At 39.8% G+C, this 17389-nt stretch overlaps 1 protein-coding gene across 1 annotated transcript in view; it reads left to right on the top strand.

The window, feature by feature from the left end:
• Positions 1 to 17389, top strand: part of ell2 (elongation factor for RNA polymerase II 2) — a 73861-nt gene that overhangs the window by 21958 nt on the left and 34514 nt on the right. The window contains exons 3-4 of the mRNA XM_059969425.1: positions 6984 to 7105; positions 7226 to 7389. Coding sequence (XP_059825408.1) covers positions 6984 to 7105; positions 7226 to 7389 — 286 coding nt within the window. The remainder of the gene's footprint in view (positions 1 to 6983; positions 7106 to 7225; positions 7390 to 17389) is intronic.

The raw sequence follows: 17389 nt of genomic DNA, 5'->3' as shown, positions 1-17389 counted from the left end.
ATTTAGTTAGATTTGGCACAAATTTGCAAAAGGTATAAATGCAAGTGTAAAGGTCGTGTGTTAGGAACATTTTACCAGGCTGTTATGAGTTGGTAGATGTGGACTGGATATTTGTAGATAAATCAGTATGAGAGCCAGGAAGACGTTTGGTGTTGCCTCCCAAATATGTTCCCATATCTAACTCTCCTTAGATATTGCCTAACTTAAATAGAAAACATAAATAGAAAACATCAAAAGGAAGTTTATAGTAAATGCCAAGGAATCGCTGTTGAAATTGGAACAGAAATTAGGAAGGTGAAGTGCATATATTTTTAAAAGTGATGCTTTAGAAAAAACTTAAGGATATTTCTTGATTGTAGTCAATTTTAAAGGAAATGGGTATTATAAGGAATTAAATGATGCCTTTTGCTGCAAGTCCATGTCCTGAATAAATACTACTTATCACCCCATTTTTATTGGGTTCTTTATAGAGTAAAATTATTTTTAAGCTGTAGTGTGGGTAGGAAAGAAATGACTAGGACAAAGGGATTTTTATTTCTTAAATTTATTTAGCGGGAAGTTGCCTGGGGGAAAAAGTAATTTAATTAATTTTTAATTAAGTGAAAAGTAATACCACTTGTATCAAAAAAACACAAAATGGGATAATAGCATGGCTAGTGGAATTGCTGCCTCATGCCTATATTGACCTGCATTCAGTCTTGACCTTTTGTGCTGACAGTGTGGGATTTGTACATTCTCTCTGTGACTTTGTGGGTTTACTCCCAGATACCATTTCTTCACCCCCTCAAAAAAAAACTATGGGTTAATAGGTCAGCTAACTGGGGTAAATTGCCTCTAGTGTATAGATGAGTGGTTGATTCTGGGGTCAGTTAACAATGTGGGTAAGATAAAATGGGTTATGGTTGGATTGATGTAAAAATGCATGATGGTCAGCATGGTTGCAGTGCACTGTATTTCCTTCTGATGCTAACAGTGCATGCAAAATTGATTTACATTGAAAGCCGAGGTTTTTTGTTTGGCTGTATTCATGGCTATTCATGTATAGTTGAATGACAACTTGAATTTGGTTAATTTGAGGTGTTCAACAAGCAGTGTCTGAAGCTGATGTTTGCTTTGGATAATTTAATGTCTGTAGAAATGTATATAGAAATAGTGAATGTACAATGCTATAAAGAACATCTAAGAGGACCAAGACCAGTGTCACTTGCTGTTTAGCTGCTACAGAAGCTGATTTATTTCATATTAAGTTGGGGACATGTGTATATATAATGTTATCAATCAAAGTAAGCTGATGATTGTATACTGTTTCAACTTTGATAATGATAGACTTGTGGTAGAACATGGCATGGGTTTATGGTGTTATTTCTATATTAATTTTCTTGTTTCTGTCCTGGCCAAACAAAGCACTTGAACACATCTGATCTGATAAATTGGAAGTGTTGTTTGTTGGGCTACATTTATGTAAACCTGAAACTTGAGCAACCTCCTAACACTGTCTTAGCATAAAAGCAGTTCAGAACAGACATAAGTAAATATTTGAACACATTTTGATATTTGTTAAATTGACAAAAAGTATTTATTCTCCTGTTAAGTGAAGATTTTTTTGTGCAAGAAGCCTGGTTAGAATTTGCTATTTTTGCTGAATGTCTGTTAAATTTCTGTACTCCATGAGAAGACTTGATGAAAGCTTGGACACTTGTGAATGGTGAGCAGTTCTTGAGTGTGAAGGGTCATATGTTTCTGGTTAAGCCAAGAGTTAAGTTGTGGAGTGCTGGCCACAAATGTATTCAAGATTGCCTTTTGTCCCTGCCACATCTGCAGAAGGTTACAAAAACTTTGTGCAGGTTTAATATAAACGGTCTGTAAATGCAAAAAAACACATGGGAAAATAGTACACAACAACCTATTGTTAAATTGCAGATTGATCTTTATCTGAAATGCCAGTAATTTCATTATTTGTGTTTTTAAACCATGCTGTTGGCAGCAATATAAATAATTAATTGCATTTTCCTTTGTCACTTTTCCTGCCACATTTCCCCTTTTAACGTTGTTTTTAATTTCTAAACACGTTGTACTGCCATTTATTATGTATTTAGGTGGAATCTTTCAACTCAGCATCAACAGTACATCTCTTCAGTAAAGAACTATACAAAAGTAAATACTTGCAGATGGAATTCAAAATACCAACACTGACGTGGTTGCTCACAAATGTCACTCCACTCTTTAAGAAAGGAGGAGGACAGCAGAAAGGAAATTGTAGACCAGTTAGCCTGACCTCAGTGGTTGGGAAGATGTTAGAGTCAATTGTTAAGGATGAGGTGATGGAGTATTTGGTGACACAGGACAAGATGGTACAGTCAGCATGGTTTCCTTCAGGGAAAATCCTGCCTGACAAACCTGTTGGAATTCTTTGAGAAGATTACAAGTAGGATAGATAAAGGGGATGCAATGGATGTTTTATATTTGGTCTTTCAGAAGGCCTTTGACAAGGTGCCACACATGAGGCTGCTTACCTAGTTAAGAGTCCATGATATTACAGGAAAGTAACTGACATGGTTAGAGCATTGGCTGATTGACAGGAGGCAGCGAGTAGGAATAAAAGGATCCTTTTCTGGTTGGCTGCCAGTGACTAGTGGTGTTCGCGTGGGCGAGAAGGTTGCAAATGAAATACAATGTTGGAAAATTCATGGTCATGTAGTAGAAATAAATGTGAAGATTATTTTCTAAAGGGGGAGAAAATCCAAATATCTGGGATGCAAAGGGACTTGGGAGTCCTTGTATAGAACACCCTAAAAGTTAACTTGCTGGTTGAGTTGGTGAGGAAAGCAAATGCCATGTTAGCATTCATTTCAAGAGGTCTAGAATACAAGAGCAAGGATGTGATGCTGAGGCTTTTTAAGGCCCTGGTGGGGCCTCACATTGAGTATTGTGAACAGTATTAGGCCCTTATTTTAGAAAAAGTATGCTGGCATTGGAGAGGGTCCAGAGGAGATTCACAAGGATGATTCCAGGAATGGAAGGGTTATCATACAAGGAACGTTTGATGGCTGTGGGTCTGTACTCACTGGAATTCAGAAGGATGGGGGTGGGGAGATCTCATTGAAACTTTTTGCAAAGGGTAGTGAATTTGTGGAATTTGTTGCCACCTGTAGCAATGGAGGCCATGTCATTGGGTGTATTTAAGGCAGAGATTGATGGATTCTTGATTGGACATGGCATCAGAGTTTATGGGGAGAATGCTGGGAACTGGGGTTGAGGAGGGGGAAAAAGGTCTGCTCTGCCATGATTGAACAGTAGAGCAGACTTGATGGGCCAGATGGCCTAATTCTGCTCCTATGTCTTGTCTTTTGCTTCCCCCTTTGGTAGGAATGTTGGCCAAGTGGCAAAGGGAAAGATTTTTTTAAATGGAAAGTTACAAATGAGATGCGTGAATATTTGAAATATGCCTAGAGATGGATTACCAAGTGCAATTGGAAAATACAGCTCTGATTTTGGCCAGAATGCACTATTAACATACGGAAATAATACTATCATGCCACACTCTACAACTTGGAAAGTTGAGTATTGAACTGCCATGTGATTTTGATGCACTTGAATTACTGGAATAGAGATTACAATGTGTATTGAAGGCTTGCTGGACTGTACTCAAATACTCACCCTAAAATTGCTCCTTAATTGCAGTTGCAACATAGCAGAAAATGATTTGCACCTCAGTAGGTGGTATTAATGGTAATCCCTCTGTTTACTACTAACAGTGTGAGGGGATTAATATTTTTAAACAATTTATGGTGACAGTTTAAGAGATCTCTTATTCCATGATGTGAATTCTGCTGAACCTTGTCCCATTTGCTGTGGTAGCCTTATCTTGCTCTGTTTTGTTTACAATCTCAATTACAATGGGTGTATTCTTGAAACTGGAGATGTCTATAAAAGCATAGCTGTAGCTGTTTGTTATAAATGTTATTACTACAGACCTTCTGTAATTGTTTTAAATGAATAGTTAAATTTCAGTATTCAATTTCCAGGAAGATACTTTTATTTGAAATTGTTCCTGTTTTGCAACACATTTCCTCTTGGTAAATTCCAACAGATTGTGAATGGAATGTTTGGGGGGGTGTGGGGGAGTCAGATAAGATATTGTGTAATTACATTCATCCCTTTCATTCTTTACTGATTGCTTGGTTCCACATAGGGGTAGAGATATCTTGGGGTGTTACCTGAAATATTCAACAAGACATCAACCAAAGTTCAGGTGTAATATAATTTGATGGAAAAGAAGGCCAAGCTTTCTCAAATAAATGTGAAATTATGTCCCTTCTGAATAATAGACTTTTATGAATAATAAAATGTTTTAAATTGCTTTAGCTGCTATCCAAACTTCATACCATTATCCACTAAATTTATCTCTAAATAATAGTGTGATTAATGCATGTGATTATGCATTGAGTGTTTCCCAATGTTTGTAGGTAGCATAATTTAAGTGCAATTAGACCAACACCATAGCTGTATTTGCCAGTTGAACTTTGTAATCTATCCACTGTGTTTCCTTTGTATTTTAAATATCAATGCATGTTATTTGTAGTTCTCCATTTGAATCTTATTTTTATACTTTCATTTAATCTCTCCCTATACTGTGGAGTGGAACGCCTTTTAGAGTTGCCATGTCTTTGTTCCAATGATGGGCTATACCTGTAATTCTGTGTGAAATTTATACATTATTTGATCATGTGGTTTTCCTCTCCATGTTCTGGTCTCCCAAAACATCTTGTAAAGATGTGCGAATTCGTAGGTTAATTGTGCACTAAGTTCCGGCAAGCTGGATGGAGAGCGAGGTGTCTCCCAGTGGAAGTTGGTTGTAGGGGATTCCTTAGCCAGAGCCTACAGCAATTTGGGCATTGAGGGAGAGAGGAAGAGGAGAGCCAACCGATGCGGCAGAGAGGGCCTTGATCAAGGTGGCTGTGGCTCAAGAGAGGGGAGCCATAGAGTCATGTGTAGCTAGCCATCTGGACACAAGCTGGGGTCTGATTGGCCCCAGCTGGGTCACCTGGAGAAGGGTGTATGATGTTGAAAGACCTGAAACACCCGATGATTCCAGGAACATCACTGATGATGTGTCCAAAAGCATCAGCAGATGTATGCATACAGCTTCTAACATGTAGGCAACTGTTGCTGTCTTGCATTGAAACTTGTTCTGGAGAACAATTTAGCTCTATCTCTGTATTAGTTGCTGCATTGTCTGTGTGGCAGAAATCTCCTATTAACAATTCCCTACAGAACAAGTGGTAGACATGGGTATAGTGATTAAAAGAAGAAATAATATTAAACTGACAATGTAATAAGGTAAAATGTAATAATATTAGACAATGAAATTTAGTTTGTCTTTTTGAGGCAGTTTCATCCTGATAAAACAAGGTAAAATAACATACTGGACATGGCTACCAAACTGTATGTAACCCTCTCACCATAGGTTTGTATTGAGTTAGCTATTACTGTGAATAAAAACTAACATCAACGTAACTCAACAATGCATGACCCATAATGCAAAGCCCATTTCCAATAAATACGTCTACAGTAACTATGAGCACAAACGAGAGAAAATCTGCAGATGCTGGAAATCCAAGCAACACATAAAATGCTGAAGGAACTCAGCCGGTCAAGCAACATCTAGGAAAAGAGTACATTCGACATTTCGGCCCAAAATGTTTACTGTGCTCTTTTCCTAGGTGCTGCCTGGCCCCCTGAGTCCCTCCAGAATTGTGTTACAGTAAATATGGTCTGGATGTTCCTTTAAGGGAAGTAGGACTGTTACACCCGTGCAAATTTACTGTTCACCAGGAAACAATTTAACTCACACTAGTATAAATTTAGCTTGAAATTGTATTGACAAGATATTTTAAACTATTAACAAATACAGTAAGTGAAGGGGCTCATTCCACATATAGTACCCTGAAGTGTGTGCTTAATCATTGGAGCTCATTGTTGTATAGTTAATTCAGTTTGCTTCACTTCATTTACTCATGGTACTGAACAATCCTGCCTGAAAGTACGGTCCAAGCAAAACAAATGTGTTTGCAACATCCAAGGATAAGGTGTCAAGTCAAACTTTCTGCAAGGTCTTGAGATAACTAGCTAATTAAAACAAATAAACTTTCGGGCTTCCAGCCAGGTATAGGCATGATACTGGCATTTTGATGACAAATTCTGACATCTTCATCCCCGAAGAGTTTGTCATCAAAACGTCAGTTATAATCAATACTTGTATCTGGCTGGAAGCCCAAGAAGAGTTTCTTTGTCATATATGCTGGGAAGCATTAGATCCTTTTTAGCTAATTAAAAGTTATCTGTACATTGTCCGTGTCTGCATGAGGGTTTTCCAGCAGCAGTATCTGTCCTTTCAAATGGACTCTGAGCATTTCACTATGCTCTTCTGCTATATTTGTCATCCATCCTCCATACTTTACTCTTTCTCCTTCTTCCTTCAGCTCTCTAGAAAATGGCTACCCTGGTTCCCTCTGGTATGTTCCAGGCCATCTTATTGGCCAAGTGTTAACAAGACAAACCCTATTGGAAAATTCAGCAATCCTAACTTGTCAATCAACTGAATTACTTGATTGTATCATATAATTACAGGATCACATTGCATTTTGAGAAAATCTGCAGAAAATGAAATGCCCAACAGCATAGCAATAAAATAAAGCATGGTATTAAACTAGGGGTATTGCATGTATACGTTAGTATAATCAGTGGAGAGTGTGTATTTCCATGTGAATGGGTGCTAGAGTGCCAGTAAGCAACTTAATTTCATTTGGTTGAATATTAATCTCAGCCATCGGTGACAGCTAGTTTAGTTTTTGTGTAAATGGCTCTGATTTTTTTTTTAGTTTTTTTCATTGCTCTTCGGGCATTATGCAGTAAAGGTGTTTTCATTTATCCAAGGGAAGCCTGTTTCGCATCAAAAATATGAATTATTTTCTTCTCCACAGTTGATAAAGATTCCAAAAACAGATAACCATAATGAAGGACGAAATTTTGACTTTTATGTATCCAATGTTGGAAAAGATAACCCTCAGGGAAGCTTTGACTGTGTTCAGCAGTATATCTCCAGGTATTCTAAATAAGCCTTTTCAGATCACACATTGAATGACAAATGTAGTTTAATTCTAGCTTCTACAATTCACTGCAGCTTCTACCATGTTTAATTTAACATTTCAAACTTTACCTTTAGTGATGGTGTTGCAGAGCTGGATTGTTTTGGAAGCATACAGGATAAAATTACAATATGTGCAACAAACGATTCTTATCTGATCACTCGAGAGCGCATGACTCAAGCAGAGGAGGAGACCCGCAGTCGAAGTACCAAAGTTATTAAACCTGGTGGGCGATATGTAGGTAAGAGCAAATTTAACTATTTCATTTGACATCAAGAACTCTTGAGATAATATATGAGTGCTAATAAGCCCTTGAACCTGTTCCACCATTGAGTATGATAGTGGATAGTCTATTACTGGATTCCATTGTTTCTACCTTTTTTTCCTGTGTCCCTAAATAACTATGAAAACAAAATGTTCAGAATTAAATAAAATTGACTTGGCACCATTTATCCCGCAGTTTCCAACTGGCACTATTTTCCAATTTCATTCCTGAACATGTTGGTACTTTTTATGTGGCCTTTATATGTAGTCTTTTCATTTAAGATCAAACGTACCTATCATTCTGGCAAGACTGCATTACACATTCCAAAGCCCATCAAATTTCTCTTAAAGGGGGCGTGCAGAGCTCCACAGTATATGACAATAATTTTTTAATAACTTGCTTGAAATTTGAAATAGGAACAGAAAATGCTCAGCACTTAAAAGGTCTGCAACGTCTGTAACTCTACTTATTTTCACAAGTGCTGGCTCAACTGCTGAATGTTTCCAGCATTTTCTGTTTAGTTCCTCGGTATTGACATATATAGTTTAATTGGGTTCTTTATACGGCTGTGCATACTTTCTATCGTTTATTGTATTTTAACATTTGAATGAAAGGACAGCATTCAATTAGAATCTTTAACATCTTTCTCCATCTATCTGTGCCATTGTAGTATTTGTTCGTTCATCTCCAAGCCTCCTGAACTACCATTGCCTCATGCTTTTCATCAATAAGTGTATTATAATGGCCTTGTTTAAAGTGGATGATCCCTCATTTGTCAACATTATAATCTATTTTGCTATTTCATTAATCTATGAACAACTTTGAAAGGGACATGGAATTAAATTGCAGTGATCTCCAGCATTGTGCCATTGAGAGATTTAGATATGTAACTTCCAGTTCTGTCATTTACAAATGAATAGTTGCAGTTGCCTTGCTGGATGCCACTAATTCCATCCTACCAGCTCAAGTACTGATAGTTATTACTGTCACTCAACAAAGTTCTTAACCACTTCCATAATTTTGGCTTCAAATCCATGTAATTTAATTCTTCAGCTAACCTGGATATTCCTCTTTCCACAGCTTTTGGTTCCCCTAAAACATTAAGTCTTTTGTTTCAAGCTTGTCAAGCCTGTCCATCATAAATCCATGATAGTTGACTCTTACCTGAATTTTAATTACAGATTGTCACTGTTCCCAGTGTACCAGTCAGGTTATGACTGGCGTCATTTCTTAAAGTGCCCTTGTTACTCCTTGCTATTCTTGTGTATTAGATGTCATCTATAAGGATCTGCAGAGCTATCAGTCCCAAATGAAAAGCTTCTTGCCGAAATTGACACCCATAACGGAGGATAGCATGGAATAATGGAGGTGGTCTAAGAAAAGAGTAAGTCATATTACATGAGAGACATAAGACATAGCAGAAGTAGTATTAGGCTAATACTAACACTAGTATTAGTGTTATGTAATGATCAGGATTTGATAAGCGATCTCGCAGTAAAGGAGCCATCAGGAGGTAGTGATCACAATATGATAAGCTTTTATCGGCAATTTGAGAAGGATAAGGGCTGCTCGGAGGTGTCAGTGTTGCAGATGAACAGGGGAAACTATAGAGCCATGAGGGAGGAGCTGGCCAAAGTTGACTGGACGGATAGCCTAGCAGAAAAGACAGTGGAACAGCAATGGCAGGTATTCTTGGGAATAATGCACAAGGTGCAAAATCAGTTCATCCCCCAGAGAAGGAAGGATTCAAAGGGGGGAAAGGGGCCACAGTGGTTGACAAAGGAAGTCAGAGATTGCATAGCATTAAAAAAAAAAGGAAATATAGAGCTAAGGTGAGTGGGAGGACAGATGATTGGGAAGTTTTTAAGGAACAACAGAACTTAACTAAAAAGACAATACAGGGAGAAAAAATGAGGTACGAATGCAAGCTAGCCTGGAATATAAGGGAAGTTAGCAAAAGCTTTTTTAGGTATGTGAAGAGAAAGAAGATAGTTAAGAACAATGTTGAGCCCTTGAAGATTGAATTGGGTGAAATTATTATGGGAAACAGAGAAATGGCAGAAGAATTTAATGAGTACTTTAGATCTGTTTTCACTAAGGAAGACACAAGCAATCTCCCAGATGTATGGATGGGCCAAGGACATAGGGTAACAGAGGAAATGAAAAAGATTGACATTTGGAAGGAAACGGTGATGAGAAGACTGATAAATCCCCAGGTCCAGATGGTCTGCACTCTAGGGTACTAAAGGAGGTGGCCCTGGAAATTGCGGATGCATTGGTAATGATTTTCCAATGTTTCTTAGATTCAGGATCAGTTCCTGAGGATTGGAGAATGGCTAATGTTATCCCACTTTTTAAAAAAGGAAGGAGGGAGAAAACAGAACTATCGACCTGTCAGCCTGACATCGGTGGTGGGAAAGATGCTAGAGTCCATTATTAAGGATGAAATAGTGGCATATCTAGATAGCAGTGATAGGATTGGGCCGAGCCAGCATGGATTTACCAAGGGCAAATCATGCTTGACTAATCTGTTGGAGTTTTTCGAGGATGTAACCAGGAAGTTAGACAAGGGAGATCCAGTGGATGTAGTGTACCTCGATTTTCAGAAGGCATTTGATAAGGTCCCACATAGAAGATTGGTGGGTAAAATCAAAGCTCAGGGCATCGGGGGGAAGGCATTGACATGGATAGAAAACTGTTTGGCAGATAGAAAGCAAAGGGTAGCAGTGAATGGGTGTTTCTCGGAATGGCAGGTGGTGACTAGTGGGGTGCCACAGGGCTCGGTATTGGGACCACAGCTGTTTACCATTTACGTTAACGATTTGGATGAAGGCATAAAAAATAACATCAGCAAATTTGCTGATGATACTAAGCTGGGCGGCAGTGTGACATGTGATGAGGATGTTAGGAGAATTCAGGGTGACTTGGATAGGCTGGGTGAGTGGGCAGATACTTGGCAGATGGCGTTTAATGTGAATAAGTGTGAGGTTATCCACTTTGGGAGTAAGAACAGGAAGGCAGATTATCTGAACGGTGCAGAGTTGGGTAAGGGAGAAATACAAAGAAATCTCGGAGTCCTTGTTCATCAGTCACTGAAAGTGAATGAGCAAGTGCAGCAGGCAGTGAAGAAGGCTAATGGAATGTTGGCCTTTATTACAAAGGGAATTGAGTACAAGAGCAAGGAAATCCTCTTGCATTTGTACAGAGCCCTGGTGAGACCACACCTGAAGTATTGTGTACAGTTTTGGTCTCCAGGGTTAAGGAAGGACATCCTGGCTGTAGAGGAAGTGCAGCGTAGATTCACAAGGTTAATTCCTGGGATGTCTGGACTGTCTTATGCTGAGAGGTTAGAGAGACTGGGCTTGTACATGCTGGAATTAAGGAGATTGAGAGGGGATCTGATTGAAACATATAAGATTATTAAGGGATTGGACAAGATAGAGGCAGGAAGTATGTTCCAGATGCTGGGAGAGTCCAGTACCAGAGGGCATGGTTTGAGAATAAGGGGTAGGTCATTTAGGACAGAGTTAAGGAAAAACAACTTCTCCCAGAGAGTTGTGGGGGTCTGGAATGCACTGCCTCGGAAGGTAGTGGAGGCCAATTCTCTGGATGCTTTCAAGAAGGAGCTAGATAGGTATCTTATGGATGGGGAATCGAGGGATATGGGGACAAGGCAGGAACCGGGTATTGATAGTAATTGATCAGCCATGATCTCAAAATGCCAGTGCAGGCTCGAAGGGCCGAATGGTCTACTTCTGCACCTGTTGTCTATTGCCAGTCAGCCTATCAAGTCCATTCTGCCAGTCCATCATGGTTGATTTATTATCCCTCCAAAACAAATTCTTCTGCCTTCTCCCTGTAACCTTTGACACCCTTACCAGTTAGATCCTATGACCCTTTTTTTAAATGTACTCAATGACTTGGCCTCCACTGTTCTGGCAATGAATTCCACAGATTCACTGCACCCCCCCCCCCCCCCCACACTGCCTTCACTATAGGAAACATCCTGAGCAACACACATACAAAATGCTGGAGGAGCTCAGCAGGCCAGGCAGCATCTATGGAAAAGAGTAAACAAGTCAACACTGGACTGAAGCCTTTCATCAGGACCTTCTGAAGGGTTTTGGACAGAACGTTGACTATTTACTCTTTTCCATAGATGCTGGTGGACTGCTGAGTTCATCCAGCATTTTGTGTGTGTTGCTCTGAATTTCCAGTATCGGCAGATTTTCTCTTTATGTATAGGAAACATCCTCTCCACTTCTATTTAGGCCCTTCTGTATTTGATAGTTTTCAGTGGGTTCCCCCTCATTCTTCTAAGCTCCAGTGAGTGCAGCCTCAGAGCTAACAAGCACTATTCTTACATTAACCCTGTCATTCCTGAGATGGTCGTGAATCTCCTGGACACTCTCCAATGCCAGCACATCCTTTCTTGCACAGGGGGCCCATAACTGCTCACAATACTCCCAAGTAAGGCCTCACCAGTACCTTAAAAATTTTCAGAATTACAATCTCACTTCTATATTCTTGTCCTCTCAAAATGAATGCTAACTTCACATTTGCTTCCTTTATCACTGACTTAAACCTGTAAGTTCCCTTTTTAGGGTACTCTGCACAAGGACTCTTTAAGTACCTTCCCACCTCCAATTTCTGTATTTTCTCCCTGATTAGAAAATAGTTTGTCTTACACCTTCTATCAAAGTGCATGACCATGCACTTCCCTACGCTATATTCTGTCTGCCAGTTCTTGACCACTCTCCTAATCTCAGTCCTTTTGCAGACTCCCTGCTTCCACAATACTACCTATCTTCATGCATCCTTTGTTCTGAGTAGAATTGTTATTAGAGCTATAGAATGACACAGAACAGACCCTTCAGTCTGTCTTGTCCATGCCAAACCATTAATCTGGCTAGTCCCCTTGACCTGCACCCAGACGATAGCCCTCATACCACTCAATTCTAATAACCTATGCAAATTTTTCTTGATGTTGAAGCCAAACCTGTATCACCAATGTGTTGGCAGCTCGTTCCTCACTCTCACCATCCTTCTAATATTCTCCTTAAACATTCCACCTTTCACTCTTGGCCCATGAACTTTGTCTCGCTCCACCTCAGTGGAAAAAGGTTGCTTGCACTTGCCCGATCTCTACCCCTCATAATTTTGTATACCTTTATTAAATCTCCCCTCAATATTCTATGTTCTAGGAAATGAAGTCATAACCTATTCAACCTTTCCCTATAACTCAGGTCATCCAAGTTACAGCACCATCTTTGTAAATTTTCTTTGCACTCTTTCAATCTTCTTATCTTTCCTGTAGGAAGGTGACCAGAAATGCATACAATACTCCACATTAGGCCTCCCCAACTCTTGTACACGATATTCTGAAGGTCAATGTACCAAAAGATTTCTTTACGATCCTGTCTACCTGTGACACCACGTTCAAGGAATTATAGATCTGTATTCCCAGGTACCTCTGTTCTACTGCACTCCTCAGTGGGTCCTCCCAAAGTGCAACATCTCACACTTGTGTGCATTAAGTTCTGTCTGCTATTTTTAGCCCATTTTTCCAGCTGGTTCAGATCCCATTGCAAGCTTTTAAGTCTTCTTCTCGGTCCTCTTGCCCAGTTTTGGTGTCATCTGCAAATTTGCTGATCCAGTTTACCACAATACCATGTCATTGGTATAAATGGCTAACAGAACCAATCGCTGTGGTACACAACTAGCTACAGGCCTCCAGTCAGAGTGGCAGTCCTTTACTACCACTCTTTGCCTTCTCCCACAAAGCCAATGTTTAATCCAATTTACTTCCTCTTGAATTGACTGAACCTTCTTGACTAATCTCACACAAACTTGCTGACTATCTCTAGTCAGTCCATGTCTATCCAAATACTTAGTCCCTTCGAATATCTTCTAAAAATTTTCCCATTACTGATGCCTGTAATTTTCTGGCTTATTTGTAGAGCTTTTCTTAAACAATGGAACAGCATTAAGTATCCTTCAATCCTTTCTCCAGTTTAGAATCTCTACCTTGGGTTATGCTGCATCACTTTAGAGGTACTATGAGTGATTTGGAAGTGGGTTTGCAATGAATTCATTTGCTGTGGTTTGATCAGTAGTGGAGTTGGTAAACTAGAAGAACATATTTAGTGTGGCAATGCTTAATTTTTATGCTAAAATGCAGTGGTTGACTGCTGCTTTCCTAATGAAGGATCTAGTTGTGTGTGTGTGTAAAAGTCTATGAATCTTTGAATGTGCCAAGGCATGCTGAACGTGGTAAGGAAGCGCGTGGGATCCTGGATTTTGTAAGTAAATGCAGGGTGGTTGTGCAGAATTTTTAAGGAACCTGAAGTGAAACAGGAGTTTTGAATCCACCTTTGATTGTTATACTATAGGAAGAAAGTGAAGCTTCGAGAGTAAGAGCTATTTGAATTCCTCTGGGGATGAGGGGTGTAAACTACAAGGATAGATGGAAGAATCTGGGCTTATCCTTGGAACAGAGGAGGAAGTGGGGAAATGTGATGGAATTATAAAGATGATGAAGGACTGTGGTAGTGTTTCCATCAGCAGATTAAAGGATGGAAATGCAGGTTATTGACATGAAGTGGACAGGAGGTAGAAATATGAGGGGAAACCCTTTTCCTGGACAACAGCTGGTAATGGTTTATAACTTGAAGGTTAAAATTGAAGTTCCTTAAAGCACTGAGTGGGTTTGAGCACAAAGGTCCTTTGAGTTTGTGATCCTTTGAATTGCTGTGGTTATTAAGAGGGCCTCATTGAGGTCAAAGATTCAAAGTACATTTATTATTAAAGTATATAAGCAGTATACAACCCTGAGATTTGTTTTCCTACAGACGGCCTTGGAACCTGTTCAAAAAAAATATCAAACACCCAACATGCAAAAAACAAAACAGATCGTGCAAACAGCAAAAAAAAGGGAGGGGAGAGAAAACATCAAACCGGAGTCCTTGAAACTGTGTCTGGGAATGTTCCATTTAGTTCAGTTTAATTTAACACTGTATCTTTCGTTGGTTGCAGACCATTCTGCCTCAATCAAAATCGCCCAAAATAGCAATAAAGAACTGCACGTGAACAAATGAACAGATTCTGAAGGATTTGAATCTCTGTATTTCTCATCTGTTAGCACACTGGGGGAAAAAAAGTGTTTGAAAATGGTTCCACTTAGATGGGGACAGGAAGGAGCTGTACGATTGGGATGGGGCCCATTCTAACAATTGGATGTTGAGATATATACATTCATGGAACACGTGAACTGCAGAGTCCTCTCAAACCGCGCTAATCAAGCTTTGCCCAAGACCCTGGCACCTTCGTCTGGGAGCAGTGAGCACGAGGGAGAGGAAGAGAAAGAAAGACACCAATCCAGTGCAGGAAGAGACAGCACTGAACAGCCACTCACATTCTGCTATTGTCCTTGTTGACTTCTGGCTTGCTTGACACTTTAATCAGTGAGAAATGGGGTTGATCATTGCCTCCTGCGCTTCTCCAGGCTTCTTGGCTTCTAGGCGGTGCACTCTGCCCCAAACCTCACCACTCTCAAAAACTGCAAAGTGCTAGATCGCTCAATCAGCCCATAAACTCACCATGAGAATGTAAATCACAGGTTCAAATCGCATGCAGCTTAGTAGTAAAAGTAGTTTTGTGAACTGTCTGAAGGACATCACCATTGGTCTCATTGGTTGATGGCACAATCTCCACAGATGATGACAGTGCGTCCTGTAGGTGCAACAGATCTCATCTGCCCAAAACCCTCAATTCCCCAATATTTCAATTTTTTAATCACCATTTTAAAAGACTCCAGTGGTTTAGCCACCACAATGCTCCAGTGCAGAGAATTCAAGATTCACCACCCTCTGCAAAAAGAAATTTCATTGCACTTTGGTTTTAATTCACTGTGCCCTCGGCATGAAACTCTTCCATGAATGTATATATCTCAACATCCAATTGTTAGGATGGGCCCCATCCCAATCGTACAGCTCCTTCCTGTCCGCATCTAAGTGGAACCATTTTCAAACACTTTTTTTCCCAGTGTGCTAACAGATGAGAAATACAGAGATTCAAATCCTTCAGAATCTGTTCATTTGTTAGCTCTTGGCATTCCCTAGAGAATTTTTTTTTGTAAGGACCAACTACATCTGTTTGCCCCCTTTGCTCATTTTATCTTGGCAATGTGCCACGTAGGGGTTTTCATTCGTACTTCCAATAGTCCATATATGTTTACAGTGTTATACCTAGTTTATTTCTGTATGGGTTTTGCTCTCAATAAATGAGGAATCTCTGTGATCAGGTGGAAAACATGATGTCCCAACGTCTAATAGCAGTGTGTATTTAAGCAGCATCCATAAAGGGAAAAGCTCTTTCATCATGGACTAGATGAACCAAAGAGCCTGTTTCTATGCTATAGTGCTCCATAACTCTGACTCTTTATGATCCTAGACTTGCTATATGACGATAGGCCAGTGCTATATTTAGTGGCAGTGTAATGCAGTAACTTGGTATTTATCTGATCACTTATATGCCAGTAGACTATGGCAGATTGTGTAGCCAAGTTTCCATCGAACTCAATATGTTTGCTGCTGTCACCACAATTGTAGGCCACATCTTGGGTAATGAGTCTGAGTACAGAGAGGAAATTAAGAACCTGGTGACATGGTGCGAAGACAATAACCTATCCCTCAACGTCAGCAAGACTAAGGAATTGGTTGTTGACTTCAGAAGGAGTAGCGGACCGCACAACCCCATCTACATCGGTGGTGTGCAGGTGGAACAGGTCAAAAGCTTTAAGTTCCTTGGGGTCAATATCACAAATGACCTGACCTGGTCTAACCAAGCAGAGCCCACCGCCAAGAAGGCTCACCAGCACCTTTACTTCCTGAGAAAACTGAAGAGATTTGGCCTGTCACCTAAAACCCTCATTAATTTTTATAGGTGCACCGTAGAAAGCATTCTTATAGGGTGCATCGCAACCTGGTATGGAAGTTGTCCTGTCCAAGTCCGGAAGAAGCTGCAGAAGATCATGAACCTAGCCCAGCACATCACAGATCAATCTTCCATCCTTGGACTCACTTTACACCGCACACTGTTGGAGCAGTGCTGCCAGGATAATCAAGGACACAACCCACCCAACCAACACACTTTTTGTCCCTCTTCCCTCCAGTAGAAGGTTCAGGAGCTTGAAGATATGTACGGCCAGATTTGTGAACAGCTTCTTTCCAAATGTGATAAGACTGCTGAACAGATCCTGACCCGGATCTGGGCCGTACCTTCCAAATATCTGGACCTGACTTGCACTACTGTACTTTCCCTTTTCTATTTTCTAATTATGATTTATAATTCAAATTTTTATTATATTTACTTCAATTTGTACTTCAGGGAGCACGAAGCACAGAAACAAATAATACTGTGATGATTGTTCGCTCTAGAATCAATTATTTGATGACAATGAAGTATTTGTACATACTGTAGTCTGTAATCTTATGCTACACAAAATCTTGGGTAAATTTTCTTAAAACCTACCTCTTTAACCAAGTTTTTGGTTATGTGTGGCAAATGTTTCCTTTATAGTTCAGTGTCGTAGTTTTTGTTACTAAAGGTATCTTGAAGTTATGTATGTACTTGAGTGCAAGTAACATGTATAACACTCAGGTGCGAGTTGTTTTCTTTAAGAGACTAGTTTGCAAGGATGCTTTGTCTGTTTTCTGCTTGAGGCTTGCTCTGGTGTCTCTAAGCAAAAAGTTTATCTGATAGAACAACAAGAGAATAGAATTTCAAGACAATCTGATAGTAAGGACTTTGCGTGCTTGATCACAAGTATACCATAGCATTTGATTTGTTTAAAGCATTTAAGACTGGGACAGATTTTAGTCAGGGGCAAGAGTGTCTCCTAATCTTGATTTAAAGAATGTGAATTTTCCTGAGACAATACACTTGGGGATAATGGTGGAAACTGCTAAGGGGAATT

Source organism: Hypanus sabinus, chromosome 5 (assembly GCF_030144855.1).
Source record: "Hypanus sabinus isolate sHypSab1 chromosome 5, sHypSab1.hap1, whole genome shotgun sequence".
Classification (NCBI taxonomy): domain Eukaryota; kingdom Metazoa; phylum Chordata; class Chondrichthyes; order Myliobatiformes; family Dasyatidae; genus Hypanus; species Hypanus sabinus.
This window is presented reverse-complemented; position numbering and strand designations above follow the sequence as displayed.